The 27,608-nt window shown below is 51.4% G+C and overlaps 10 protein-coding genes across 12 annotated transcripts; 3 read left to right on the plus strand and 7 right to left on the minus strand.

The window, feature by feature from the left end:
• Window positions 1-399: 399 nt before the first annotated feature.
• On the minus strand, window positions 400-2,105 carry HMPREF1120_05290 (uncharacterized protein). Its single transcript, XM_009159457.1, has 3 exons — window positions 1,525-2,105; window positions 1,363-1,431; window positions 400-1,255 (listed from the first exon to the last, which is right to left on the minus strand). The coding sequence occupies exons 1-3, from the start codon at window positions 1,724-1,726 to the stop codon at window positions 1,110-1,112; spliced, it is 417 nt and encodes a 138-aa protein (XP_009157705.1). The 5' UTR covers window positions 1,727-2,105; the 3' UTR covers window positions 400-1,109.
• Window positions 2,106-2,993: 888 nt separating this feature from the next.
• HMPREF1120_05291 lies at window positions 2,994-6,679 on the minus strand. 3 transcript variants are annotated; one of them, XM_009159459.1, is made up of 5 exons: window positions 4,915-6,679; window positions 4,334-4,670; window positions 4,193-4,275; window positions 3,641-4,134; window positions 2,994-3,539 (listed from the first exon to the last, which is right to left on the minus strand). In XM_009159459.1, the coding sequence occupies exons 1-4, from the start codon at window positions 5,472-5,474 to the stop codon at window positions 4,107-4,109; spliced, it is 1,008 nt and encodes a 335-aa protein (XP_009157707.1). In that variant the 5' UTR covers window positions 5,475-6,679; the 3' UTR covers window positions 2,994-3,539; window positions 3,641-4,106. The 3 variants fall into 3 exon arrangements, with proteins under 3 accessions (XP_009157707.1, XP_009157708.1, XP_009157706.1); XM_009159460.1 differs by having other exon boundaries at window positions 3,588-4,134; XM_009159458.1 differs by having other exon boundaries at window positions 2,994-4,134.
• A 799-nt stretch (window positions 6,680-7,478) lies between these two features.
• Window positions 7,479-14,071, plus strand: HMPREF1120_05292 (MFS transporter, LAT3 family, solute carrier family 43, member 3). The gene is made up of 5 exons (XM_009159461.1): window positions 7,479-7,754; window positions 7,810-9,979; window positions 10,070-10,135; window positions 10,196-12,151; window positions 12,213-14,071. The coding sequence occupies exons 4-5, from the start codon at window positions 11,971-11,973 to the stop codon at window positions 13,718-13,720; spliced, it is 1,689 nt and encodes a 562-aa protein (XP_009157709.1). The 5' UTR covers window positions 7,479-7,754; window positions 7,810-9,979; window positions 10,070-10,135; window positions 10,196-11,970; the 3' UTR covers window positions 13,721-14,071.
• On the minus strand, window positions 8,110-8,920 carry HMPREF1120_05293 (uncharacterized protein). Its single transcript, XM_009159462.1, has one exon. The coding sequence runs from the start codon at window positions 8,771-8,773 to the stop codon at window positions 8,321-8,323; it is 453 nt and encodes a 150-aa protein (XP_009157710.1). The 5' UTR covers window positions 8,774-8,920; the 3' UTR covers window positions 8,110-8,320.
• On the minus strand, window positions 9,140-11,184 carry HMPREF1120_05294 (uncharacterized protein). Its single transcript, XM_009159463.1, has 3 exons — window positions 10,186-11,184; window positions 9,801-10,126; window positions 9,140-9,726 (listed from the first exon to the last, which is right to left on the minus strand). The coding sequence occupies exons 1-3, from the start codon at window positions 10,345-10,347 to the stop codon at window positions 9,642-9,644; spliced, it is 573 nt and encodes a 190-aa protein (XP_009157711.1). The 5' UTR covers window positions 10,348-11,184; the 3' UTR covers window positions 9,140-9,641.
• Window positions 13,912-15,004, minus strand: HMPREF1120_05295 (uncharacterized protein). Its single transcript, XM_009159464.1, has 2 exons — window positions 14,666-15,004; window positions 13,912-14,606 (listed from the first exon to the last, which is right to left on the minus strand). The coding sequence occupies exons 1-2, from the start codon at window positions 14,795-14,797 to the stop codon at window positions 14,553-14,555; spliced, it is 186 nt and encodes a 61-aa protein (XP_009157712.1). The 5' UTR covers window positions 14,798-15,004; the 3' UTR covers window positions 13,912-14,552.
• Window positions 15,005-15,053: 49 nt separating this feature from the next.
• On the minus strand, window positions 15,054-16,929 carry HMPREF1120_05296 (dimethylaniline monooxygenase (N-oxide forming)). The gene has a single exon (XM_009159465.1). It carries the CDS (start codon window positions 16,851-16,853, stop codon window positions 15,324-15,326), a length of 1,530 nt encoding a protein of 509 aa, XP_009157713.1. The 5' UTR covers window positions 16,854-16,929; the 3' UTR covers window positions 15,054-15,323.
• Window positions 16,930-17,219: 290 nt separating this feature from the next.
• HMPREF1120_05297 (retrograde regulation protein 2) lies at window positions 17,220-21,995 on the minus strand. Its single transcript, XM_009159466.1, has 3 exons — window positions 20,175-21,995; window positions 18,809-20,116; window positions 17,220-18,724 (listed from the first exon to the last, which is right to left on the minus strand). The coding sequence occupies exons 2-3, from the start codon at window positions 19,173-19,175 to the stop codon at window positions 17,592-17,594; spliced, it is 1,500 nt and encodes a 499-aa protein (XP_009157714.1). The 5' UTR covers window positions 19,176-20,116; window positions 20,175-21,995; the 3' UTR covers window positions 17,220-17,591.
• On the plus strand, window positions 20,313-21,712 carry HMPREF1120_05298 (taurine dioxygenase; the record flags this gene model as incomplete). The annotated part of the gene is made up of 3 exons (XM_009159467.1): window positions 20,313-20,756; window positions 20,883-21,424; window positions 21,538-21,712. The coding sequence occupies 3 exons, from the start codon at window positions 20,313-20,315 to the stop codon at window positions 21,710-21,712; spliced, it is 1,161 nt and encodes a 386-aa protein (XP_009157715.1).
• A 1,136-nt stretch (window positions 21,996-23,131) lies between the features above and the next one.
• On the plus strand, window positions 23,132-25,803 carry HMPREF1120_05299 (glycosyl transferase; the record flags this gene model as incomplete). The annotated part of the gene is made up of 5 exons (XM_009159468.1): window positions 23,132-23,293; window positions 23,348-24,463; window positions 24,519-24,818; window positions 24,870-25,206; window positions 25,262-25,803. 5 exons carry the CDS (start codon window positions 23,132-23,134, stop codon window positions 25,801-25,803), a joined length of 2,457 nt encoding a protein of 818 aa, XP_009157716.1.
• Between the last annotated feature and the right edge of the window lie 1,805 nt (window positions 25,804-27,608).

Here is a 27,608-nt window from a genome sequence, read left to right on the forward strand (position 1 = left end):
CTGGGACTGGGACTGGGACTGGGACTGGGACTGGGACTGGGACTGGGACTGTTTGGTCAAATGGGTAGGTAGGGTTGGCGAATCCAAGGGTTGAAGACGGGAAAGAGTGAGATGGTCGAGATTGGCTGGCTGGCTGGTTGCCTTGAGTTCAAGTTGATGGACGAAAAGAAATGAATGAATTGATTGCTGCCACTGAAGAATAAGGTTGGCTTGATCGGAACTGAAGCCAAGGTGATGCCAGTGGGATGGACGGAGATGCAATGAGCTGGGCTAAGCTGGAGCCTTGGACTGAGAGGCTGCAACCTGGAACCTGGGTTCTGGGGTTTCGTCAACTTGACTGCACCCTTGGGTACTCTAACACTCTGTACCTACCTAGATACAAGTCCAATGCGAAGCTGAGTCTGAGTCTGAATCTGATCAACTATTCGAGTTTGATCGACATGTCGGGAAGAGAATGTTTTCGAAGTGTCTAGTTATCAATGTTAATACTATCACTGAGAGTGCTGGCAAGATGGACTCGTCTGCAGTGGTCTACAATGATGCTAGAGCTTTGGAGGACTCTCAAGGCATGCATGCATGGTCCAGGGTAATAAGGTGGACGATACACGAATAGAACTTGCAGATATCAAATGTCACAATGTGGCTTTGGGAGCGACTGCAGTGAGAGGACATTTCACTTGATCGGTTCAAAGCGAGAAACAAAGCCTGCCTTGCCGGAAACGTCGAGTACTGAAACGTCGAGTAGATGAGGATTTTTCCACGCCCCCGGTGCATAAAAAGAAGGAAACTGGGTGAAGAAAAGAATGGGGTAGGTCTGTCTGGATTCCCGCTCATCTGGTCTGACTTTGATTCTGAGAAGGTCCAGAGTTCCCAGTAATGTGAGCAAGAGCAATTCATTCCTTTCTCCACCAGAATAAGTTCATATTTGCCTAAGCATAGAGCACAGGAACTGTCGCAGTGATTAATTGACTGACGGATGACTGATTGACCGAGACATCTACCTCGCTGCCAGGTTACAGTAGCTCGACCAGTCTTCACCGAATTAATGCCCAACAACAGCCTGCTAGGGTGGTGGGAATCAACTCCAGTCTGCTCTGCTCACGTTGCGTTCAAGACGGAGGTGCCGCAGGAAAGCTAGCATCTCCCGTCTGAGGAAGCCAGCTGGGACGCAACTTGTCAAAGATTTCGGCAGCCGGCTTTCCCCACTTGTCACTTCCTTTGAGCAAACCCGTACGAATGACAATGGTGTCGGGACCTTGGTATTCGGCGTTAGCATAACGCTGAACCAGGCACTAACTTGCGCCCACCTAACCTGCGTTGCGATCACAGGAGACATTCAAGTTGTGGTGTGGTCAAACTTACCCATGACATGCTGATGATGATACGGACTCGCCCCGCAGTTAGGACACATGTAGCAGTCGACCGAGTTGCCTGTAGACAATCGTCGTGGTCGGTCAGTTTTCTTGTCGTGAGACAGTAGATGGTGCCATGGTGGTTCTTCCCCGTGGGTTGGTTTAAACTTACCGGAATCTCCCTTGTAAGTGTACACCTTGAGATCGCCCTTTGTCAACTTAAAGTTGGACTTTGGAATGACTTGGTTGAGGGTGAATTCGCCGCCGCCGAGGATCTTGCAGGCGCCGCAGTGGCAGAGGATGTGCTTTTCTTCGGGGATTTCCACCGTCCATGCGGTTTGGCCGCAGTGGCATTGCCCTTCGTACGGAGCCATGGTAGTCGAGCGGTAGTTGCTGCGTTTGCAGTGAGTGGTAGTGGACGAGATGTTACAGGGAACGTGAGATTGCAGGATTGAGACGCGAAGAAGAAAGAGATGCAAGTGGATGTGGTTTGAAGACTGTGTGAATGGAATACAAAAAGAAAGATGAAATTGGAGCGACGTTTAGGTTGATTTTATCTTGTATGCGGTGCTGTGCTGTGATTCACTCCTACTGACTGCTTTGCTTTTCGCCAATCATGTACTACCTAGGTACCTACAGCACAGCACAAAGTCCCCGACGCAGTGGTCGAGATGAAAAATACTCTCGGCTCCAGTCTATAGGTACCGGTATCTCGTCCAGCGTGACCACAATGCCACTCTGGCTTGGTCCGCGGAATTGTGATGATTCTACACAATAGTACCTTACCTACGACTCGAACTAGACCTCGCACTACTGCAGATAAGATTCAGTATTTGGAAGCACTGCAGTTGGCATGCCGCCAGGTAAGCTCCGAGGATTTGGCGAACTTGAAGTCGACAGCACTGCACTGTAGCGATGATTTCACTGGCTGCTCGCTACAGTCCATTTCGTCATTCTGTTCTAAACTCGGTGTAGCCCACTGGTCAGGCTCGCTTTTTCCCCGCGTTGAAGAAAAGCTTGGCAAGGCACCAACTGCCAGTGCAGCGCAGAAAGCTCAGTCACGCTTGTCCCATTGAAGACGGCTTTTCTCGCCATTCGGTTGATACGACAAGGGGTCAATTGAATGGCTCTAAAGCAGCAACGACTTGATCTTTCAATGCCAGTGCCCCTGCAGCGACACTGACTGACCTCATGGACACGGGATAAGGTACTTACCTACAACTACAGACAGTATTCAGCTTGTTTGTAGATTTCAAGCAGATCAGATGGGGACAAAGGGCCATGATTAGGTAGGTCCTGTATGACTGAATCTCTGAGACAGAAGAAGAGTGAGTACCTACCTCAGTACAGTACATAGAACAGTCGGCTCCTTACCAGTTAGTACCTGCACAGCGGTGCATCCGCTCCCGCTGCGGGTCGGGAATATAAATGATTTGGAATACCTTCCTACAATGTACCCAGGAATCCAGGTGTGCCTAACTTGAGCCCCACAGCAATACGGGACAGGATTATTGCATAATACCGATCAAACTATTATGCCCTGAAGAATCGAGCCGAGATGGATGGGATGCCTTAACTTATTATGCCTGAACTAAGAATACCTAGGTAAGGATTTGGGAGTTTTTCTTTTTTTTAGTTTTTTTGGGGAACTTAGAATGCTAGTACTGTAGGACGTTGCAATGAGATAGGAGGAACACTACCTTTCTACCTAGGTAGATGGGGTGCAGCGGATCCAAATGCAAGAGGGTAGGTAGGTGCCTTATCAATATATATATATATATGACCCCTGTATACATGCTTGTTTGTATGATTGAAAGTTTTCATTCCCAGCTGCCAGTGCAGTTCATGTCCCCCCTAGTACCTGGGTCCTGTCCTCAAACTGCACTTTGGTCAAAGTTCCGAGAGTCTGACCGCCGGGCTAAAGGAAGCCCATGAGCATTCAGCTGTCAAGAAATCGGATAAATGTCCGAGTCCCCCCAAAAAAGTAGTAGACCGCGCTATGTGCTGGCAGGGGATTGTATATTATATGCGGATAATTTCCAGTCTCTTCCTATCTCCTGCCGGGGAGTCTCTTGTCCAATAACCCCGAATGGTGAAATTTGAAGGCCTGAGTATCCTCGGAACCAAGAGGGCGAGTATCCAAGATGATTTCCTTCGTAAATGCAGTTCGAATCCTAGGACGGCTTCCTATGGTGCTATCAGTATAGTCGTGGTGGCAAATGTGGATATCGGTACCGGGACGAAAATTAAGACGTAAATCTATCTTCCGTCGTAAGTTGCCAACGTACGAGAGTCTTCCTTGTCCTGACTGCCAGTTGGTGGCTCGGGCCTGAGTCTTCTCTCAATTCGCAAGCAGAACTCCCCGAGGCCGCGCAACATCTGGGGTTTCGAGCGGCGACAGGAGAAACCAGCACTGAAGGCCGGTGAATGCTCGCTAGACGGATGGACACCACCGTTTGACGGAACAGGTGCGGTGCGGTGTGATGCCAGCTTTGGTGTTGTATTGTGTTCAAGCAACATTGAACTTCCTTTTGCCGGCCGTAATAGCCGCTCTTCTGAAATCATCCCACCCCCAACGCCTCTATTGTGGTTCTGTGCTCCGTTGTTTCCTTTCTCTTCTACCAGGCCAAAAACCGGTGGCCATGTTAAACGCTGCATAATGAGGATGGAGGTCAAGCCGGAACAGTATATGAGGAGGAGACGGGGGTCGACGGAACGACTTTTCGTCTTGAGAGTTGAGACGAGAAACTTCGATCAGGGCTTCCGCCCTATGACAATGACACTGACAAAGACAATCAGCACCCTTTTCGGCAAAATAAGGAGACGACCCGCTAGCTTACAGAGGAAAGTAAAAGTGTTGTTTTCGTGAGTTGATCTCCTGGAAAGCCTTGATGCAGGCGTCGTTGACCTGGTCGACCGTCCACTATTTAGAATGTTAGTTATGATTGACACAAACAAAATTTTTGTCGGCTACTGCTTACCCCCATGGACCTGGTGCAAATCTGCAAAAGCCAGCCTTGTAAACCGGTCTTGTAGAATCGTTCATAGAACCGTCCAACATCTTTCAGCTTGGGGTCCGTAGGCCAGGGCCCAAGAGGCAGCTTGAGTCTCTGTTCTTGGACGTCCACAAAACCTGCTTCTTCGATCTTTTTCTTCATGACCGTTGATATCTGGAAGTCTCTTCCTGCTGCCCTGGACATTTCTTTGCTGAAATCACACAATGCTTTGATCTGACTGCCCGGTAGGATTTCCTCGTCGTCCGTGAGAGCGTCAATTTCGACCTCCATCTGTTCGATCCATGCGCCGGAATTCATGTTCCTGTTCATAATTAGCTATCAGAAAGAGCAGAAATAGGCTACTCGATAGTGGTGATCGTGGTAAGAAAGGCAAACGAAGAACGGGAAACAAGTAAACTGAGAGGCATGGGCTGTATGACAAACAGCCAAGATCTAGAGCCGCATCTTCTTGTGCTAGAGCGCGAAGACAAATTCTGGCAATAGCATAGCCGAAACCTCGACAGACTCAAAACGATGGAAATTGTAGATTGGTGGGCACAACGTACTCAAAACATTGTTTATACAAGGCCTCCCAGTCTTTGACACCAACGAACAAAGATCTGATGTGGACCAGATCGAACTTCATATTCGGGTCGTCGAGAACCCATTCCTCCGTGGCATCAAACATGATGTGCGTCAGGTTGGGAAAGGTGGTCCTTGGCTGAGGTGCAGTGTCAATGCCGACCACCTGCGTGTCGGGGTACCTCTCAGCCACTCCCTCAGCCCAGAGACCTAAACCTGTGCCCACATCTGCAACACACCGGAGAGAAGATTCATCGATGGGAGAAAGGAAATATTTATTGTCGAGAAGGAGCAGACACATCTCGTGAAGGACGATCTCATTCTCCTCCGAGACTTCGTCGTAGGGAAAGGGGTGGCCGTCCTTGTAATCGTGATAGCGCCGACCATTCTCGACTCGAAAGTTGTGGGCAGAAGAGGCTACCGAATAGGCCGAAGACCCATCGTCTCTTCCATCTTCTGTAAATTGATATCGTGCATACTGTTCATCGACAGGGATGATGGCATCGTGGTTTAGATTCTCCATATCCTTGTCGAAGTAGCTCATGGCTTCAAATGCATGGCCATCCACTGTAAAGACAATAGAGCTCGGGTGTACTTCTGAAGGAGTAAAATTCAGCAGATGATAGATTTCATGTCCCAGAGCAAGAACGATATAATGGTCGGCCACAGGTGGTGGATGGGACAAGTATAGAGTATTCAGTAGTTGAAAACTGGAAACGGATTTGGGAACGAAAACAAAATGGGAATGGATTGCGGTAGAGACGATAGTCCCAGAAACCAAGCCCTCGTTCCGTTGGTTGAGGTGGGGTGCAGTGTCGACCAGTTGGTGTGGAAGAAGCACTGACAGGTTTTCGAAGACAAGCGGACCACAGTGGACTCGGATGGGTTTACCTGCCTAGTTGTGTCGAAGCGGAGGCCAGCCCGGAGGTTATTACAACAGACATCCAGGACGGTGAACGGGGCCGCACTGACAGCTGTCAGATGTCGACAACCCACTTGGCACCGGTGAACATGAAGAACCAGTACGTTGGGATTGTGGTAAGGATGGGTTAATCTTCGAAGAGACCCGATAGGGCACAGGTCGATAGCTTGAGGCTTGTCAGGCCCAGCTGATCGGAAATTTTCTTGAGGACAACGAGGATGGTGGCGAATCGGATCGAGGGGCTTGAGGCAGCGTAGAGAAATTCGGGAGAAACGGGTTCCAGTCGGTCGGTCAGAACACGCGAGAGACCCGGGATAGTAACGAGAGAGTTGAGGTGAAGGAAAACTGATGGCTGGTGGGATCGACTCCTACTAGTAGGGGACAGGAAAAGACCCGAGATGAAGGCTCTGTGGGAGCAATAATGAGTGCGGCATTGACAGGGACAGGACGCCAGGGTGGATGCGGCCGTCTAGGTACAAACACTGGCAGTCTCTTCACTTGGCGATGGGGAGACTCGAGGTCACGGTAACTTTCATGATAGGACGTGATTGTGAGTGGACATGACGAAGAGCGGCATTCCGTGCAGAGAATTAAGTTAGGAATTACCCAGGAAGGATTCCCACCGCACGGTACGTTGTATATCGCGAGGGCCCAGGGTGCCTAGTAGAAGCAGCTAAATTCGCTTTGAGCCGGAGGCAGACGACCGGACAGACGAACGGAGAGTCGACCGGTGCAAGATGGAGCGAAAGAACCACAGCTTCGGGTGGACGAGACGATGGAGGAGTGGATCATCAACGGCAACGGCTGCCGGCAGGGGAGAAAAATCTGGATACCATGACTGTGCTAGCAGTGCCCTACTGTACCTTAGGTTGGAACGGGGCGTTAGGGACAACCAGCAACACAGGATGCGTACACACGGCATGTGATAAGGCAAGATCGGATGGAAAGTGTAGATGTTGGCGGTCCGTGGCCCGACCATGTCAAACTAAAGTCTATAGCAAGTACTTTCTGCAGATGAACGACAAATCATCCGTCTGCCGAACTGTTTGGTTTCCAGCCTGGACCAAACTGCTGGGTACGGTAGTAATGCAGAGATTTCAGTTTCCGGTGGATGGATGGAAGGATCATGGAGCCAGAGCATGGGCAGGGGTCAGGATCAGGCCTGAAGGGGAGCTGCAGTGGGAGGGATCAAGGGTGAAGGATGCAGCGGTGGAACCTCAGAAGCGATACTGTACAGTGCCAGTGGAAAATGGACACCACCACGACTCCGAGTCCTGCACTGGCACTGCATTGTACACAGTAGTTCTTGGATTTATGCATGTTATAGGAGGGAAGCCCGCTTCCCACTGCCACTGTTGCTGCCAATTGCTATTGCTTTCTCCTTCTGTTTCAATAATGCGCGTCTAGCATCGCTTTAGGTAGTATTCAGTGTGGCTACGACGCGGAAAAAACCCCCTCAACGAAATATTCTTAGAACTGCCGGGATGGAGACAAACACTGATAGTATTGTACTAGTGGCTGCCGAGGTGCAGCCCATGAATCAGCCTAAACATCCCCCCTTCTGCAGGCGACTCGGGCACCGGCCTTAACTAAAACCAATAATGTCCTTACAATTGTAGTAGTACCGCTGCAGAGCATCCGCCGTCCCAGCAGCTTGGAACCAGGGACTCTTATGTTTGCAATCTGGCTGGGCTCAGCTGCGTGATGCACAGCGAGAGACGCCACAGGCCGGGCTAGTTCTTACTGTTCTTACTCTGTACTTGGGTGCACCGAAAGGCACGTACAAGGTGAAGATGCCCGAGACTCAGGCATCGACATAGACAGGAATTGAAGCTTTCAGCATGCGAAGGAATTTCTAGGTATGCATGCAAGCCCAAGGTGGCTTCTACCAGCATGGCAAGAGTCAGTGAGATGCCTTCTTTTACTCCAACCTACCTGCGGTATTGACAACTTGAAGTCTCGAACTACAACCCTCCTCCCTGCCAGCGAGCGACTCGGGCCCTGGTTCGTACCGAAAAGCAAAAAGAGTGGATGGCGCGCTACGACGTACCGGGTAACAGAGTCCTGAAGCAGCATTCGAAGATCCGATATACAGCTACGTGACTTGGGAGAGCTCGGGGTTACAATCCCCTACCACCACTACTAAGCACATACTGTTGCTCGGAGAAGGGATTCGAGTGGAACTTGGACGTCTAAGCGATGGATTAATTCCAGCAACTAGGCCGTAGAAGTGGCCCACAAACTTGAACTGTACGTAACTTGAAGGTGGAGGATCACTTGCTGTACTACTACGAAACTAGGGCAGTTTTAGTGGTTGATCCCAACACTCCCGGCAACTCGGTTCCAGCAATTTGGTTGAGGTTTTTATATCCCGCTCACTACGGGCAGGCTGGCTACCTGCTTCTGACACTCGCAGGCTTTCCAGTGCACACACACACCGTGTCAAATCTTGTGTGCCTCCCTTTCATTCAAGGTCTGAGCGCCCATATCCCTGCCGGCTGCCTGTGTGACAGCCGCTGGTTCCGAGCGGACGGTTCGGAATCAGCCCGCTTAACTGACATGCCTGGAGGTAAACTTTTGCCTGCCGTCACCAAGCCCCCATTCTCGCAACCAGCCTTTCTGTTTCTATTGCTCTGTCCCACGAGAGGCGGACGTGATGTATGTTTGACATTGAGCCACCTTGCTTTTCTGGCCGACAGAAAACTGCACAGTGTTGCCCTGTCAGTTGTACGAAGCTCTGTCACTGCCACGTGAGGACACAACCAGGGCCTGGCAGCTGGACAGCCCACGAGTTCGAGGGTCGACTCTGATGATTGGCATTGGAACTGACAACCCTGCAGTGTGTTACTATGCAGCACTGGCAGGATTCTTGTCTGACCGCTTTTTGCGGGCTTGGTAGCTGAATGGCTGATGAGTCTCATGGCTTCTAAAATGTCGCCACTCTCGGTCCTCCTTTCATGGCTGCGGTGCTGCTATCACTTTCTTCCCGAATTGGGCTTTATGCTGAGCACCGGGTAAGCAGTGCACTTATCAAGTCGTACAAACACGAGCCTGGTGGTGGCCCGACCTTACTTTTTGTAAGCAAGCCGACAACACTGTTGGCTCGTTCTCATGATGTTTGCCATTCCATTCCTTGTACCCGCTTGCATTATGCTTGCCTAGTGCTAGTGGGGCCTGATACCTGATACAACTGAAGCTACTGGCACAGCTGCAGAACACAGCTGCAGAAGGAATCTCGAGAATAGGAAATTAGGAATGGTCTGCATCAGAAACTTGAACTCAGTGGACAGGAATTCGTCTGCATGAAACTAGCCATGTCCAACCTATCATTACTCGACACATCTCAACCGGGGATGGTTACTTGGCCCAGGACGCTGGCACAGCAAATCCATGCAGCGGACCGAGTTACACCATGGGCTGGTTCTTCTCTGCAGCAGTCCAGCTATCTTGAAGCCAATCCACTCCCACACCCACCCTGCAGTGGGCCATCTGGTCCGGCCTGATGCCCAAATGCCCAACCAAAAACAGTTCCATCCCGGCCTGGGGACCTCCTACACTCCGAACACCCGAATAAACAAAGTCACTTCACAGCCCGGTCCATGTACTGTAGCAATCAGCAGGACCTCGCAGATTTCACCCTCTCCGTCCCAGTTAATTAGGTTTGTGTGGGCGTTTTATGTGCTGGCACTGTGGAGTTAATAATGTCGAATCTGTTGCCCGCAGTAATCAATCCGACCGATGCTCTGACGTGTCCTGCATGAATAATATCCTCGGCACTCTGGCTTCAGCTCAAGCAGCCGTCTTGTCGGGCGCCGGCTGTTTGGTCCTCTTCCACAAGCACACAGTGCTGACTGCGGAAAATGTGAAGAGAATACTAGAATGAAAAGCACCACGTCAGTTATGCCGGCCACGCCATATGCCTCTGTTTGGGAGGGATCTCCGACCTACCACAGAGCGATACTGAGTCCCCAGATCGACTTCATCTCCAGACAAGTGGCTTTGGAAGTACCGATCCACATTGAATACTTGACCGCTCCACCTTTGTTCAGACTATTTCCCAGCGCGGAGGTGAAGTCGTAGGCACTCGAAGTCGCCTTGGTGATCTCGTCAAGCACTTTGCAATTGAGGTACGAGAGTGGTTTGCCAACCACCACCGAGACGACAACCAATGCAATCAAGAACAGACAGTCAATGCCAGTGCTGATCAAAAATGGCAGGATGCTGTCGAAGTACAGAATGAGGGTAATCGCACAGTACAGCACGGCTATGCATACCTAGACAAAGTCAGTCTGCTGCCTTTGTGAAGCCCGATAACGTTCCACGGCACACTTACAATGCTCAAGGTTGCGACCAGAACTGGCGGTGGTGTTGCGCCAGCCCCAACCATCTCGGAGACGAAATTCGCGGTGATTCCGATAACAGCAATCATGGATGCCATCTGGAGGGCTCGGGTGGCCTTAAAGGTGGCTCCGAGCACTCCGTGATCTGGACCCATTTTGAAAGAAAGAGTAACGAAAGTTGAAATTGGTATTTTGAGTGAGAAGACAAACACCTGAGGCCCGAAGGCGGACAAAAGATGGGTTGTTTGTGGGTTGGCGTCGAGCCGAGTCCGAGTGGTCGGTACAAGTTTCAATGAAGGAGTGCACAAAGTCAATATGGTTCAAAAAGGACAGAAACCCAAGAATGGCCGCTCAGTTGCAGATCAACAACTTCTTTTCTTTCAGAAGGAATGTCGTGTGTGCGGCTTGACTATCCTAAGGTGACTTACGACGGGCTTCCATGTAGCCTTAAGTATTTCGAGATTGTCTGCAGAGCTTGCTGCAGGTGGTGGGCGGTGGCAAGACACATGCGCACGACAACTGTCTCTGTTTCTGGTCAGTCTCGGAGATCTTGTATGAAGATAAAACGAATGGCGGTCAATGGTTCTGTTCGAGGTGAAGCCGTTTCGGAGCTAAACGCCGGGGGCTATTTCAGGCGGCGGTTATGCTTGGACGAGTCGCGCAGCCGCCAGACAGACAAAGCCAACGCGTCTCTGATGTTCCATTTGCTCTTTCAGCGCATGTTCAGACAAGGCCGTGGATAAGCGGACTTTCAGTTTCCTCTAGCCATGTTTCACCGAACAAACAAAGGATGTGGCCAGTGAAGCATTTCGGCGAGTGCAGCCGCGGACACGATGACAGAACACCACGCTGAACTCTAGGGTGGTAGTGCCGGCGATGATGGCTGCAGACCGTGGTGAGCGATGCCTCATACCGATCATTATAGAAGACAGTCTTCTGTTCAAACTTCGACACTGAGGACATTATTATGGTTGGCAGAAACGTGGATCATGGGATGATTCGTGGATGGCGGTTTGACCGGCAATGCAGTGACGCCTCCTAAGCCCTCCACTGCACTGGCACTGGCAAGCTCAGCTTGAAAGGCCAAGCCTGAGGAGGCTGATTGAAACAGGCTCCAGCCACAGCACAGTGCAGGACCTACCTCAGCTTAGGTAACGCACCATCGGTTGCGACCTCTGCCAGTCACAGGTGCCAGTGTACTACTGCTAATATGTTAGGTTAGTACTACTAGTAGTAGTAGTAGTGCAGTGCCACTCCAGCCACCAAATGCAAGGCGTCCTTCAGCAAATCGCAGCCCTTGTATCATGGTATGACGTCTTTCCCGGGCGAATCAAATGGCTGGCCTGGGTGGTTTAGTGGTACTACCAGCCCAACTCCAACTCTGAAAGGGAAAAGAAAAATCATCCTTATCTCGTTATCATCATGGTTTCTGTCGATCAAGGTCGCTGCTCTGGAGCGTCGACGAGCTGTTCACTGGGAGGCGTCGTGGGCTGAGTTTGACTTCTTCTTCTGCTGTTGCTGTTGCTCACTTATTGTATTCTCATCCAACACATAACCCTGTACATACTTACTTCAGACTGGTACTTTCCACCTCGTATTCGGAGTTCTGCAGCTTGCCGTTGCCTTTATCCCCGCTCACTACATTGGATCAAGCCGTCACTCCGCATTTGGTGCAAGATCTTTGCCCCGCGTGATCGAGCCAGTAGACTTTTTGAACTGGTCCGGGGCCTCCAACCCGTCACCGCTTTCAACTCGAGGCCGTCCTGCAGAATTTCGACATGTCTCTCACGCGGGTTGCCTCGGTGGAGGGATTTGATCGAGAGCGAAGAGGCTCCAATTCTTCTCATCACAGGATGACCTTCAACCCTGTGTCCGAATGGGCTCCTCCGAACGACCGAAAGCCAAGTCTCGTGCACGCCGCTCTTGAATTCGAGGAGGTGTCCAAGCAGAAACGTATAGGTAAGTTCAGCAGAAATATGGTGGGTGACGCAGGGCCGTCGCTGACTTTACTCTCGCATAGTCCAGGTGGTCATAGCTATCATCTACTGCCTCTTCGCCGCCGGCGTCGTCTTTGGTTATGCAGCGATCAAGCCCGTCCTCATCGATGAAGGCGTCTTCATAAATCTTTGCACCCCAGAGGAGGTGGAGAAGCATGTCTCCCCGTGTTTCCAGCAGGAGATCCGCCTGAACTTCATGTTCACGGTTGCGGCGGTGTCGACGAATGTCGCCGCCCTGCCTATCGGGACCATCCTTGATAGATATGGTCCTCGTGTCTGTGGCATCATCGGCAGTATTTTCCTGGCGCTGGGAGCCTTCCTCTTCTCCTTTGCCCCGCGAATACGGGCCGACCTCTTCACGCCAGGCTACTTTTTCCTTGCTTTGGGTGGTCCTTTCATCTTCATCTCCTCTTTTCAGCTATCCAACACCTTCCCAAAACATTCTGGCCTCATCTTGGCTCTCTTGACCGGCGCCTTTGACTCTTCATCGGCACTATTTCTGGTCTTTCGCCTGATCTACGAATCGACAAACAAAAGGCTAAATACTCACCGTCTCTTCCTCATCTACCTCGTTGTACCTCTGTTCATTTTTCTTGCCCAGGTGTTTTTGATGCCCAAGGAATCGTACAAGTCGGTTAGCGAGGTGGTCAAGGACGCTGAAGAGGAGATAAATGCACCCACACCTCCTGATCTTTCAGAAGAGGAGCTTCTAGCTTACAGACAGCGGCGGGAGAGTACTATCTCGGATGTTAACCTCCTGCTCGATAAGACCACCAACACGAAACGTGCTAAGAGGGAGGAAACAAAGAACAGCAAATCAGGCGTATGGGGAGCCATGCATGGTCACACAGCCTGGGAACAGATCAAGTCACCTTGGTTCGTGCTCATCACTCTCTTTACTGTGGTACAAATGACCCGTATCAACTACTTTGTGGCCACCATTCGCCCCCAGGAACGGTATCTCCTTGGCTCCGAACACAAGGCCAAAATGGTCAACGACTTCTTCGATGTGGCGCTGCCTCTTGGCGGCGTCCTAAGCATTCCTTTCATTGGCACTTTGCTTGATCACACGTCCACGCCATTTGCGTTGGGCTTCCTGGTTGTTGTGGCCACGCTGATCGGCATCTTGGGATGCCTGCCGTACGTATGGGCCGCAATTGCCAATATATGCCTTTTCGTCGTCTACCGTCCCTTCTACTATACAACGGTGTCGGATTATGCTGCCAAGGTCTTTGGCTTCCAGACATTCGGCAAAGTCTACGGTCTCATCATATGTCTCGCTGGCCTCTTCAACTTCCTCCAGTCCCCACTCGACGCCGCAACACTGGTGCTATTCAAGGGCAACCCCATTCCTGTGAACCTAATTTTGATGGGAGTTGCTGTTCTTGTGGGTGCAGTCTTGGTCGTATTCACCTACGTTAAGAGCCGCTCCATGAAGCGGGAACAGTTGGAGGCTGAAGCCGAGGGTGCCTCAGAGGCGTTGATGCCGAATGCGAATGGAAGCTCCTATGGCACAACAGAAATCAGGTAAACCAGCGTAGCTGGCGGCAAGAATTCAACTTGACCGTGCATGGATCTGCTCAACTGAGCCATGTCCAAGCGGACAAGAGTGGCTGTCATAGCGAAGGGGAAGTTGAATCTTGTTCGGTGATCTTTTGGATGTATCCGTCAGCATTTCGTCCTGCATCCTAGCGTTCAGCTTCATCTGCGAGTCTGTTGGGAGCCTATGGCGTTGGAACTTATATTGATGATTTTCAAATGAGGGCGTCTACTTTGACTGTACTGTGTCTGGTGACGAAGCAATGTGCATGTCGCGCTATTGGCACACCAAAATCCAGGACTCCTACCAGGGGCCAGATATAAAGGACTTCAGATCTCCATACAAAGTTCTACACATAACGTAGTGATCGTATGAGTGGGTGGATTGCTTTGACAAGTGGCACGCACGTCGTCTTCATTTTGACGTCCGCATCAACTATCCTCGAGCTCAGTGATACAGAGGCCAAACGCCCTGGAGGGGAAGTGCGGTGGTACACTGTACATATCCGCTAGCAACAGCATCTAGCTGTCGTTTGCCGTCCCCGTTCTGCCTCGCTGCCCCAGCGGCGGGAAGAACCCCAAAGGCGCATGCTTTGACTGGTAAGGTACACAAACCAAAGCCATCACATCTCCTGAATATGTCCCCTGTACAACACTAGTAATATACATCCGACTTCCAACAAGGACATTCACTCCTCGTGCCACCGATATAATACATCGTGGCTTCTCAGCTGCGGTTTCAATCCAGCTCTAATCTTCGAGCGAGGCGGAATTGAGTGGGGTGGTGGGTGATTCGGTCGATGAAACAGCTGGCCATAAGGCAGTTAGGCCGGAAGAAGCATCTCGCTCCATTCTGAGCTGAAGAAAGCAACGGCGGCCTACAAAGGATGCGTTAATGAACGGGCGCTGCTGACATTCTAGGCGAAGGGTTACATACTCCGAACATGGCGACACTGATAACGACGCTTGAGTTTTCCTCCGACGTCAGCGTATGGTATAACGAGCTGAAATAGCCCTGGGGCTTGGCCGAGCGGCGTGCTGGCTGGACGGTAATGCGCTTGGGAGGCATTTCGTGGGATGTGATGACAAGATAATGGAATGCTAAGAGAGCGGCTGGAGAGGAACCTCTTCGAGTGCTCGTGAGAGATCCTTGCGTTCGACAGGTTACGAGCTGTGCTTGATCTGGGGGTAATAGAGCCAACAAGATGAATGCTGGTCGCTCCCGTAGATGAGATGGAGTATTGATTGATCTTGTTGCAGGACCAGAAATTTGGACCGCAAGAGGACCCGCGTCCACTTTAGGTTTAGCGCTTTGTACGGTGAAGCTGGAGAATGTGTGCGTCAAGATTTACGGTGGGCTGTATGTCCGACAACCGTACCTACTTCATCCAGGCCACGACCAGGAAATACAGTGTAGTATGTCCTGTCTAGGTAGTATGTTCACTCTTCAACGTCTAACTTGAAGTGAGTCGACTCCGAGCAGCTACTCTCGATAAACAGACTGCCCCAATCTAGTGCTTCCCAGATCGCAAAGTCGCTACATGGCTCTGGTGAGCGGGAGCACTTTCCACGTGTATCGCGCCTTGATGCCTCCTTCAAGCTGATACCAATTCTTTACCCACCTCCTCCTCTTTCTTTTGTGTTTTGGTCGCTCGCAGCCATTTCAATTGTTCTTCTCTGTCAATGTTTGCTTTATGCCATTCTTCTGTATGACCTTGCATCTTGTCCTCTATGCCCAGTTGTTCGGCGCTTTCATTCATCCAGTTGACTAGGTCTGCAACATACCTCTGTTCCTCGCCGGCTCCTCGAAGGCTGTGAAAGTTCCTACCCAATCCCTTCGTCTTCACGCGTTGTCGGTATTCCTCCCGCATGACCTCTTTCGGCGGCAACAGTGCTTTGCCAGCGAGGACTCTGGCGACAACTTGTGCTTGAAAGTCGAAAAGTGAAAAGGTTGCAATGTGGTACGGCGCGCCAACGAACGCCAGAGAAGGATCCTCAATGTAGAATATGTCTTTGTGCAGGTTGTGTACCATTTCCCCTTCACGAGTCACAAGCACGGAGTCATCTGCTTCTTCTGCCGACCTGGTGTCGGCATGCAGATGGGAGAGGAAGGGATACGAAGTGATGTATCCCGTACACAGGACGACGGAATGAATATCAGTCAGTTCTTGTCCATCCTCAAGAACGACAGTGCCCGCGATGGGCTGCAATTTCAATGGATCAGCGGTCTGGGCTGTGGTCAGCCTGAACTCCTTGATCCCGGCCACCCGGGTTGCATTTTCTGGCAAAAGGTTGGCAGGGAGATCCAAGGCTCCTCCACGGGAACTCTGGTAGATCTTGTTCGCGGTAGAGCTTGACTCCTTGGCAATGTCCAGAGATGATACTCCAGCGCCTATGAGAAGGATGTTCTGGTCTTTGAATACGGCTGGATTTCGATACCTCTTTGAATGCCACACCCGATCCGGATGTTCTCGTTTCCAGTCTTTGAGTCCAGGAATGTCCGGGACCCGAGGCATATGGTAATGGCCAGACGCGGCCACGATGGCGTCGAATGTCCAACGTCTCTCCGCCAGTTGCGGGGCTCCGAACGATGTGGGTGATTTCTGCAGCGTGGTGGTCCGCACGTACCATTCTGTGCCTTGTTTGCGAACTTCTTCAACTCGAGTGTTGTACTGTGCGACGGGAGAGACACCGTGAGCATCGGCAATTGTTTGGACATATTCTTCCACGGTCTTCTGGCTCACAAAATCCGGCGTCCCTTCAGGCCATGCTTGGAGGCTAGTTCTCATCAATCTCGTCGAGACATTATTCTTGAGCCCCGCGTAGCATGGTCCAGGGGGTGCATGTGCGATTTCAACCTCCTCCAGCTTGTCGCCAGTGGCCTCCGGTGGCGGTGTGAGATATGCCAGCTCTGGTTTTGTCTCATAATCACCGCGTGATGGGGTTTCATTGGGGTATGCGGGCTCCAACGCTGACCTTTCATCAAAATGCCATACACCTCCTGCGACCCCTGACCTTTCGAAGAGGGTAACATCAAGACCGTGCTTCAAGAGGTGTGCTGCAGAAGTCACGCCGCTTATGCCTGCACCAATCACGGCCACCCTCTTTGGATGGGTTTCTACCATTTTCTTCTGCCTGCAAATAAGCCTTTCTGTGGTACAATGTTCTACGATGTTTTTTGGCGGCACTGTTGGATTTTCATATCTATTGCCAGATGCTTCATCATTACCCTTGTTTATATTTCGGGATTGTCGTCCAGTCGGAACAATATCAGCTGGTTCTACCGAACGACACAACACGGCGGACGAAGCACGCCATAACGCCTTGCAAATGTCGTGATTGTTGCAACTGCTTGCGCGGTCTAGAAGCTTTTCTTCTGCCTTATATCCGTGCCGAAGTCTTTACATTACAAATGTACATGCCGTTGCAGCTCAATGTTGGCTGTCATGCCTTCGAGTGCTGTCTTGGACTCCTGTCCTCGATATACTACGTCGGGGAACAGCATAAGCCACGGTCATTGTGTAAACAAACTCAGAAACGATCACTCCGGCCTCGCCAGTGAACAATTAACCCGATCCGGAAAGCCATAACGGTTCAAAGTGACGCGCGCTGCTTGCGTTAAGAATACTACTTTGTCTATTCGAGAGGATTGGGTCATTGAGCCTGCAAATTTTGAGGAGGCGTCAGCCTCGTCTGCCACAGAATAAAGAAGAAACCAGTAGGTCTGGACAGTAATGTCGGGCCACATTCTCTGAGCAGACCTACTTATGGCTGATGAGATCTGCTCCACGCAAAGTATCTCATATGCCAACATTTGCTCCGAGCTATCACGCGCTTCCAGAAGCGCCAAGTGACAACAATGGTCAACTCTCAAAGAATTCAACCTCCTTTCTCTTCTTGGCCTGCTCCTTCTTCCACAAATATCTGATAACGAAAGCGGTGATGATCATGGCGGCGTTGAGGCAGGTTGAGGTGATGAAGCCTTTGGTATACTTTGGCGCATCGACCTGTTGCCACACGACCAGCGGTAGCCAGGCCTGGAATACATAGGCCATTTCGTTCATCGTGCCTGTAACAATGGCTCGCTCTTCGTTGTCGTCGGAGCAGATTTCGTGCGCCCACGACATGCACAACCCACTCAACCCGCCCCCGCAGCCTGCTATCATATAGCATGCCCAGTGCCAGCCTGTGGGAATGTCCCAGGCCGCGAGACTTGAATAACACACGATACAGACCAAACCTCCAAAGACGATTGGAGGCCAGCGTGCGCCCCGGAAGATGCTGTCAGAGGTCCAGGCATAAACCAGCGTGCTGACTATCTGCACTGCGTATGTCGTGGTGGGATATGTGTTGATCTCCGATACCGTGTATTTTGGATGTTTCGACGCTTTCAGGTATTGTGCAAATGTGGGCTGACCCACTCCGGAAGCGGCATTGTTGAAGGTAATGTATAACATTGTCAAGGCATAAATCTTCCAAGATGTGAAGATCTTCTTGAACTTCGCCTTTGTATATGGAGCCCGCTTCGCCCGACCTTCGAGATCCATACGTTTCTTCGCATACTCACGCTCCGCCGGAGTGAAGTACCATGCCCGGGTGATTTCAGGGACGTCAGGCAAAAGAAAGAAACCGGAAATGGCAACCGGGAGTGAGATGATTCCGTCAACCACGAACAGCCATTGCCATCCCTTGAGCCCGCCCTTGCCACCCAACTTGTACACACCAGCCATGAGATATCCGGAGAACATGCTGCCAATTGCTGAGCTCGTGTGGAAAATGCATGAGCGCTTGGCGAGCTCATCGCGACGGTACCAGGATCCAATGACATAGACCATTCCGGGATAGAATGTTGATTCGGCCAGACCGACCAGGAAGCGAAGCGCATATATCGAACCCGCGCTGTTGCACTTACACAGACAGAATGTAAGGACCGTCCAGGTAAGTTCCATGGCGGGTATCCATATGCTCGGTCGAACTCTTGTGAGAATCATGTTTGCTGAAAAAGATCATCCGTCAGCGAGCCGTAACGAGGCGGGGACAGCATTGGCAGCATTGACGTTACTGCGAGCACAAAACTTACATGGTATCTCTCCAATAACATAGCCGACTGTCCAACATGTCTGCATGTAGTTGAGTTGGTTCTTGTACAAGCCCAGATCCTCCTTCATCCCAGAAACAAACGCATTGTTGATATTGATCTGATCTAGGTACTTGATAAAGTACCCCAGACTGGCAAATGTCAGGACGGCAGCATCGAGCTTGAATAGAAACCTGCGTTCCTCTGGCGACTTGTCGAGGCTGTCCCAGATGTACGACTGCCATGTCCGTTGAGGCTTTGCTTTGATTGGACCGGCGTCATTGTGGTGCAAGCTGTTGGTACTCTCTCGCGGACTACCTGCTGCGACACCTTGCACGCCTGCCTCCACTGTTTTGTCGTAGGCAGCCATAGCTATTCGAGGTTTGTTTCTCCCCGACCTTCCAACAGATTGTCTGTATCAGAGCAGTGTTGGCAGTGCCGGATTGTTTGTTTGTCTTAAGAGGCTACCACCCCGCCTTCAAAAGCCCGGACAGAACACCGCTGTCGAGGCATGCGGCGATCATCAGGGATACTCATGCCACGGGCCGGTTCTGGCCGCTGGCGGCTTTGATTCCGCCACACGGCAGTGGTATTCGGTATCAAGTTGAATGGCGTCCCCTAAGCTGAGGATTGCGTGCTGTTGTAACAGCATGCTATTTCTCCAACCTGGCAGGTTATCAAGCAAAGCCAAGCACCAGAGCGAGTCGGGTGCAAGGGGTCCACTTCAAAGTTGGACGACGCTTATCTTGATCGATGTGCAGGGGTCGTTGGCGACATGTCCCCTATGGCCAACCACGAGAGCATGATACCCGAAAAGCAACGAACCTTGCAATGGTCTGTGTTCCTTGTGTTACACTGCAGCTGAGCCTTGTCTGGTCCATGGCCATTTAGCAGAGCAGCAAATAAAGGGGTTGAAGCACGCCATTTGCTCACGTGATGCGCCGGCGTGGCTGTTTCGGTCATGGATATTCTGGAATGAACAACTAGAACGTGCATGGTCATGGGAAATGATAGCTATGGAAGCATGATTATTGGCCCAGTAAGCTTGTTCTTTGATGAAGAGGGGTGGCAGGCCACAGATCATTAGTGTTGTGGGTGTGTCCAGGCCTACCGACTTGACAGCACTAACAGGTCGTTCGACCCCAGATGCCACCATAGGATCTGCACCTACATGCATGAATCCCACTCAGACTGTGGTGCTGGCGCGGCATACAGCCAACCGAGATCCAATTGTGGGTGTTTGCACGCCATAAAGTGCATGAATATCGCCATTGAAGCCGAGCGAATGGAGTGGGATGATGGGGTCGCGATCTGTAAGCAGATCAGAGGGTCCGAAAGGAGCTCCGGCTGTGAACGGATTGGGATCTACCTTTGATAAAACATCAAGGCAAGGGCCGAAGTGCCAGGATGTGTCTTGTGTGTGTGTCTCTCTCTGCATGTGTGTACTCTCAGTTCTTTGGCTTCTCGGACGCGACAAGTGTTTCTTTGAACATCAAAAATAAACAAGATGGCACCAGCACCAATCGATCCGAGCATCAAGGATTTCGTGGTCCCGAAGAAGGACACGCTGGGCTTGCCTGAGCCGGCATTGAAGAGACTAACAGAGGCTGGGATCGACCTTTCAGAGGGATATCCGTATCGCCCCAACAAACCCCTGTATCTCCAGGATGTGTACAACATCCGCAACAGCGAGAGGAAACACGTCGACCCGGGCTCGAGGGCCGACAAGTCGAAAAAAGCCTTGTTGTCGGCTGCGACGAAAGTGACCGACCTGACAACACATATCGGCACAGAGATCGAAGGGCTGCAGCTCAAAGATCTCACTGACCAGCAAAAAGACGAGCTAGCGTTGCTGATAGCCGAGCGGAGCGTTGTCTTTTTCCGGGACCAGGACCTCTCGCCTCAACAGCAAAAGGCGCTGGGTGAATACTATGGCGAGGTTGAAGTGCATGTAAGTCAGGTCCCAACCGACCATGCACAAGCCATTTGCTGCGTCCTCCAAAACGATGGCCTGTCGTATAGTTGACTGCGATGCATTTGCCCTGTTTGAATACTAATTAAAATGCAAAAATAACAGCCTCAAGTCCCTCAAGTTCCTGGCGTTCCGGGCGTGACTGTGATTTGGCCCGATCTGCAAGCGACCGAGATCTCCGCAAGCTTCCGTCGACCTGGCGGCGCGTCCCGCTGGCATACGGATCTCGTCCATGAACGGCAGCCCGCTGGCGTGACTCACCTGCACAACGACACCGTGCCGCCCGTGGGCGGCGACACCCTCTGGGCCAGCGGCTATGGGGCATATGAAAAGCTGTCTCCTGATTTCCGCAAGCTCATCGATGGCAAGCAGGCCGTTTACCGGTCTGCCCATGCTTACCTCGACCGCGACAACCCGACCGCTGGACCGCAGTATGTCGAACGGACGCACCCGTTGGTCCGTGTCCACCCGGCCACGGGCTGGAAGGCCCTCTGGGTCAACCGTGCCATGACCGTCAGGATCGTCGGGCTCGATAAAGAGGAAAGTGATCTGATTCTGGGATACTTGTTCGATGTGTATGAGAAGAATGTCGACATTCAGGTCCGGTTCAAGTGGACCCCGGGAACGAGTGCGCTTTGGGATAACAGGTGAGAGACTCTTCTACTCCGCTTTTTTCTTCTCCTCAACGTCCACAGCAGAGAGAAAGAAACCGTTCGCTTGTCTCGCGCACACCCGTGCTGACCATGATAACCTGTTACAGAATCACAATCCACAACGCTAGTTGGGATTATGGCGGCAAACACCCTCGGCACGGCACCAGAGTCACGTCCCTGGCCGAAGTGCCCTTCTTTGACCCTAGTGCACCTACCAGGCGGGAGGCCCTGGGGCTTTTGGGCCCTGATGAGAAACAGGTCGATGGAGTCCTGTTGGATTGAGCGAACCATCACAAGCAGCCACAAGCTCCTTCCTGATTATTTTGCCAGGACCAACCACTCAATGAGTGTGGCCTCAGAAGCCCACCTTGCCTCGTATGTAGCTTTACCGAACTCACCGTCTGCAGCCGAAGATTATCGCTTCGTTAACCTTGAGACGCACATCGCAGACTAACGGTAAGAAGAAGTGTTTTTTGGTCAAAAGATCTAGACTACGCGGAGCAAGCTGAAAAGAGGACGCGCTCCGGTGTATCCTTTAGCTTAGTCGATAAAATTCTTTCTCGGCGCGGGCAACAGCCGGAATACATAGTATAAAACCCAGAGAGCTGCAACGAAACAGGAGATCACGTGGAGCTAAATCACGTGACTCAAAGCGGTCGAGTCACGTGTGTGGCAAATTCGGATGTCGTTCGCTGTCTGGATCTACTACCTTTATCATGCTGCCAAGCTGTCAGTGTTCTAGAACCTTGCTTGTTCTTTATTCCAACCCTTCACCACACAGACCAGGCCTGTTGCTATTCGAAATAACCGAGTCCTCCGGGCAACGCTGAGGCCTGTGCGCGCTGAGGAGACCTGTACTTGACCTTTGTTACCCATTCGGGCTGTTTCCTGCGCGCGAACGAAGATTGTTTTCATGATGCTCCTCGCAAGGACCGACATCGCTGGCTGCAGAAGGGTTGAGGATGGAGATTACGGACGCCCCACGCTATGCTCAGATCATTACAACTAAGTTGTACTATGATCTTGCTCGGCAATCGCAATCGTGTTTCCGCAGTCGAAGCACGTTAGACGGCCCTCTGACGAAATCGAGGCCCAGAATGGGGTCCTGCTCTGCGAAGGCGGTCGAGTCGAAGATCATGGGGGCCGCTATTTCTGATAATTTGTTGAACAGAGTGATATCGTCCCAGAGCACGGGCCTGCCGACAATCTGCTCTTGCGAAACCTGCGCTGGGGCAGGAATCCGAGTTTTCAGGAGAATGATGATGAAAGTCTCGATTTAGTGGTAGGTTGACTGCAAAAAATCCTCCAATAATAATGGGATTTCTGACCCGTTGGACGAAATGGGTGAAGTACTATTGAAGGCCTGCGAGCTGTGTGATCTTCATGTGGACTCTCTTTTTCAGTGTTCTGGGTCCCTTCATCATGGCAAGTATTGCACTGCAGGAGCGTGCGAGTGGGGTCGATCTGGTGGTCTGTTCACCACAGACCCTCGCCATGATGACCCTTTTGGATCGAATCTTGATTATCGAGTGTCGCCACTTATTGCACTAGCATTTAGGTTAGCGAGACGAGACTCATTGGGTACCTCTCCAAGCCAACAATCAAATAGCCCAAAGTCTCCCATAACTAACTTCCAGCATCAACCTTCCTGTTCACAGTGGAAGTGCAAGTAAGTAATCTCGACGGTCTAGGACCACAGCTATGGATCCCCGAAGTCTGAGGAAGTCTTCTACCAAGTCTTCTGGAGTCAATCCGTCCGACACGGAAGGCAGACTGTCACCTGTGCAAGATGTCGAGGGCTCATCTAGCGACCAGGATGAGGTCCCAGAACTCCAGAAATCGGCGAGCATTGAGAAGAAAGAAGTATGCATTTCAAACCCCTTCCTCTTATCTTGAACCTTGGCCTGACCGTGACAGACAAATGCTGGGAGTGTTTATTGGAACCACCCGTTTAACCGGGGCGCTGAGCAAGATCCATCCATGCGTATAGAAGGCCGCCGTCCTTCCGATGCTCGTCGAAAGATGTCAACCGCCGCACGGCGAGCGTCAAATGCCGCCAGACGAGCCTCTACTGCAATCGTCGAGACAGCCTACAAGTTGGATCCTCTGACAGTAACAACCGGCAATCCGCTCAACCTTGGTGTAAATGAGATCCGGCGGGTGTCTTCGGTGGGATATACCGCCCCAGGCCAATTCAACGCACGGCGGTTCTCCACGCTGGCTCCAAGCATCGAGTCGATCGAGAAACCAGCGCCTTCTCTGTCGACACATTCGTCAGTCACGGTACCCTATGTGCGACAGGGCATGAGCGAAAAGCAAGAGGACTACATCATCCAGAGACTTGCTGCTCATGACGACGTGGAATCTCTCTCAAGGACTAAACGATTTCTCTACAGACTTTGCCCGGTCCTTGTTGTGGTTACCATTGCTGCGTACTGGATATATTTTGCACTTCGTGTCAGATTCACACGAGATGCAGAGAAAGCAGCCCACAAAACATACTGGATGGCTTGGGCTTTCATTCTGGTCGAACTCTTTGTCTCTATTCCCATGTTGCTCCACCGTCTTTGGGGCTGGCATGTGGTTGGCCTCCGAAAGAGACCGAAGCTGCGCCTGATTGGCGACAATGTGCCATCGGTTGATGTTGTGATTACCTGCTGTGGTGAAGACGACGATCTGGTCCTCGACACGGCTAAGGCCGCCTGCAACATCGACTATCCTCGTGAAAGATTTCGAGTCCTGGTGTGCGACGACGGCAAGTCCAAGACATTGCAGGAGATGATTGAGAGGACTGCGGAGACTCAATTTGACAACCTCTACTATCGCTCTCGACCAAAGTACCCTGGTGTGCCACATCATTTCAAGGCTGGCAATCTGAACGACGCCCTCGAAGAGACTGCAAGGCTGCCCGGTGGTGCTGCCAATTTCTTCGCTGCCCTCGACGCGGACATGATTCCAATGAGAGACTGGTTAAGAGCGCTCTTGCCGCATATGTTGCAAGATCCCAAGTGCTCGATGGCATGCCCTCCACAGGTATGGAAAATCAACATCCCCTTCAGGTCTTTGTCTCGTACTGATCGCAGATTAGCTGTTCTACAATGTGCCTCCCGATGATCCCCTTTGCCAGAGTCTGGATACTTTCGTCCATATATCGGAGCCGATCAAGGATTCTATGGGCGTCGCCTGGTGCACAGGGTCCGGATACGTCCTACGCAGAGCAGCCCTTCAATCGATCGGTGGCTTCCCTACTGGCTCGCTCGCCGAAGATGTGTGCTGTTCCAGCATGCTGCTAGGTTCTGGTTGGCATACGGCTTTTGTTCATGAACCCCTCCAGTTTGGTACGGTTCCAGACTCTCTGACGAGTCACTTGAAGCAGCGGACACGCTGGGTAAGTGGCTGCCTGCGCTGCAACGTTGGCGACTATTCTAACATTATCTAGACGATCGGTACTGTGCAAACTTCCTTCAAATTGCGCTTCAGCTTGTACGGACCTCTGGTCAAGCATATGACATTCCCTCAGCGGCTTTGCGGGTTTGTCTACACCGTCTCATCCTTGTTCACAATCTTTCTGGTTCTATCCATGTTCACGGCACCAATCGTCCTGGTTTCCGGAGGAAACCTTGTCCCATACCGGAGCATAAACCAGCTGAAGTGGCTCATCCGTGCCAACTTCCTCTCCTCCATGTTGAACCGGGTCAACGAATTTATCTCCTATCTTCCTTCTGGATACCGTACCGGTCAGAGAGATGCCAGAGCCATGATGTGGATGGCACCATGTGAGTTCCAACATTTGAATTCCTGTCACAGGGACACCGCTAACAAATCAATCAGTCCATGCCATTTCGGTCATCCGCACTTTCTTGCTGCCTAAGTGGCTTGGAGGGAAGGTTGCCGTTTTCACGTCGTCCGGATCACAGAAGGCTGAGCTCAACGAACGAGATCCCCATCTTCGAGCACCGTTGTGGCGACGCCTGAAAGTGACCATCTGGGATTGCCAATGCTACCTGCACCTTATTTACATCATGTTTGCCATTGCTGCCGTTGCGGTCAGTATGTACTGGAATCTCACTGACGACAAGAACAACACCACTAAGAAGACGCTGATATCTTTGTTGACGCACGCATACTGGCCTCCTATCATCTGGTTGAGCTGCATCCTGTCCTGCTGGATCCCCATCAACTACGCGATATTCCCGCCCGATTGTCCCGACAGGCAGGATTTGCTGGTCCGCGACCCAGACACGGGCGTTGCATACCCTTCGGAAGAGTCCAAGAAGACGAAAATTACTTGGGCGTCTTACGCATGGGAAGCCGAGTACACCCTTATCACCATTTATGGTGTTGTGGTGTTTATTCTCTCTTTCTGGTTTTAACGTGTTTGTGTACATATACTTTAATTCCGCTGAATTTGCAAACAAACAGCTTCTGCTCAAATCAATCTTGTGGACGAATTATTTGGCAACATGGATTTATTCACTGGATCGACCTCTTCATGGCCCGACACAGAGTCGAGCAAACCTGAGAATTCGACACTTCTGCGTTTGTCGCCCACTTCTGCAGGTCCAACCATGCATGCAGTTGTGACAGACGTCATGAATTACTAGTGTCAATCATCGCCGAGTAAAGGGACTTGATCAAGGACGCAGGAACCGGCATATTAACCGTACTTCAAGAAAGCTCGGGCCATGTGCCGTCGTGTCCAGGCCCAATAAATGCAAAAATCAAAGCCTTACCATGCGAACGACTTTCAGCATTATTATGGTGAGCAAGTGCACGGTCCAGGACACTCAACGCGCTAGCTAGCGAGGCGATCCCTATAGCGTCTCCTCCGTACTCAGGAACATGAGGCTTGGAGACATGGAGGAGTCCGTGCTTTCAAAAACGTCACAGAACTCAACACCACCAGGCTTCGAAGCCCCAGTTACTGTACATGTACATGTTCAGTATCCCAGGAAGAGTTGGCTTGGTGCTTTTGTCCACGGAGGATCGTCCCGCCCAACGACGTTCTTTTGCCAAAGATTGCGCTCGACCAGAAGTCATCGGACCTTTTGTCGTTGGCGGCTTCCCTCCATGTCCCACCTTGAGTACAACAACGCCCACAGAATGGCGATGTCAAGCACTCAATAGTCCTTATGCCAAAAGTGGGACCGGACCCCTCCTACCTCCGATCTTGTCGGATGGATGACTTGCCGATCGGCCTTACATATTTGCAGTCATGGTATGCTTCCCACCGGTTCCATCTTTGATAAGATCTTCGTGCAGACGCAATCGGTTCTTTGGGCTACCTTTCACCTAGGTGCCTCCTCCTCATGACCGCATAGGTTACTTGTGCCTCAGCTTTTGCCCCTACTGGCTCATCCCCACTGCCTTGCAACTACAGGGCCCATTTTCTTTCCTCCGGGATCTTGCCCGGTTTGGATATCCGAGTAAAGGGCTCAAGAAAACGTCGTATTTCGGTACTTCTCGCTTATCTGATCGGATCGGGATCCATTCGAATCTAACCACTTTGTAAGCATAGAGGGTGAAGCATGGCCAAGCTCACCCGCTACTGTCGACCCGGACTGGGCCCCAAGATGAACCGATGGCGAACAGGAGGAGAATTTCTAGTCTCTTCCACCTTCCTCTACTGGGCCGGAGGTCGATCTCCTTTGGAAAGAAGCCTCCTCAGGAAAGCTGGTCGTGGTTTGAGCGAGATTCGACAGCAGGCGAAGATCGGATTCATGACGTCTGTCGCAAGGTCTTGTCACATTGATTCATTCTTTGACTGCTCCGCTCGTTCCCCATATCTAGGTAAGTCGGCGTCCACACTGTCAACTTTTCGTTGGGGGCAAGATCTGTTCCGGTGAGCCCCAGTCCGAAACCGGCCTCAATTCGAAGCCGAACACTGAACATGAGGAGTTGGCTCCTCCCGGAGTGGTGTCAGAAAGGGCTCGATTCTTGACGCTTCTCAGAGAGCTTCTGCGGCTCCCATGATGCCAGAATGCAGGATTTTTGGGGGCGATCGACTCAATTCCCGATGAGTGTGGATACGTTCATTCTCCAGAGATGTTCACACTGCTAAGTGCCCGGCGGTTCCTTATCTCAAATCGGAGCCCACGGTCTCCTTGCAGACCATGCTGATATCATCGCGTGGGTTTCTTCGGTCAGCTGGCTTTTGAGTCTAAGTGTTCGGTTAGCG

This window comes from Exophiala dermatitidis (genome assembly GCF_000230625.1).
Source record: "Exophiala dermatitidis NIH/UT8656 unplaced genomic scaffold supercont1.4, whole genome shotgun sequence".
NCBI lineage: Eukaryota > Fungi > Ascomycota > Eurotiomycetes > Chaetothyriales > Herpotrichiellaceae > Exophiala > Exophiala dermatitidis.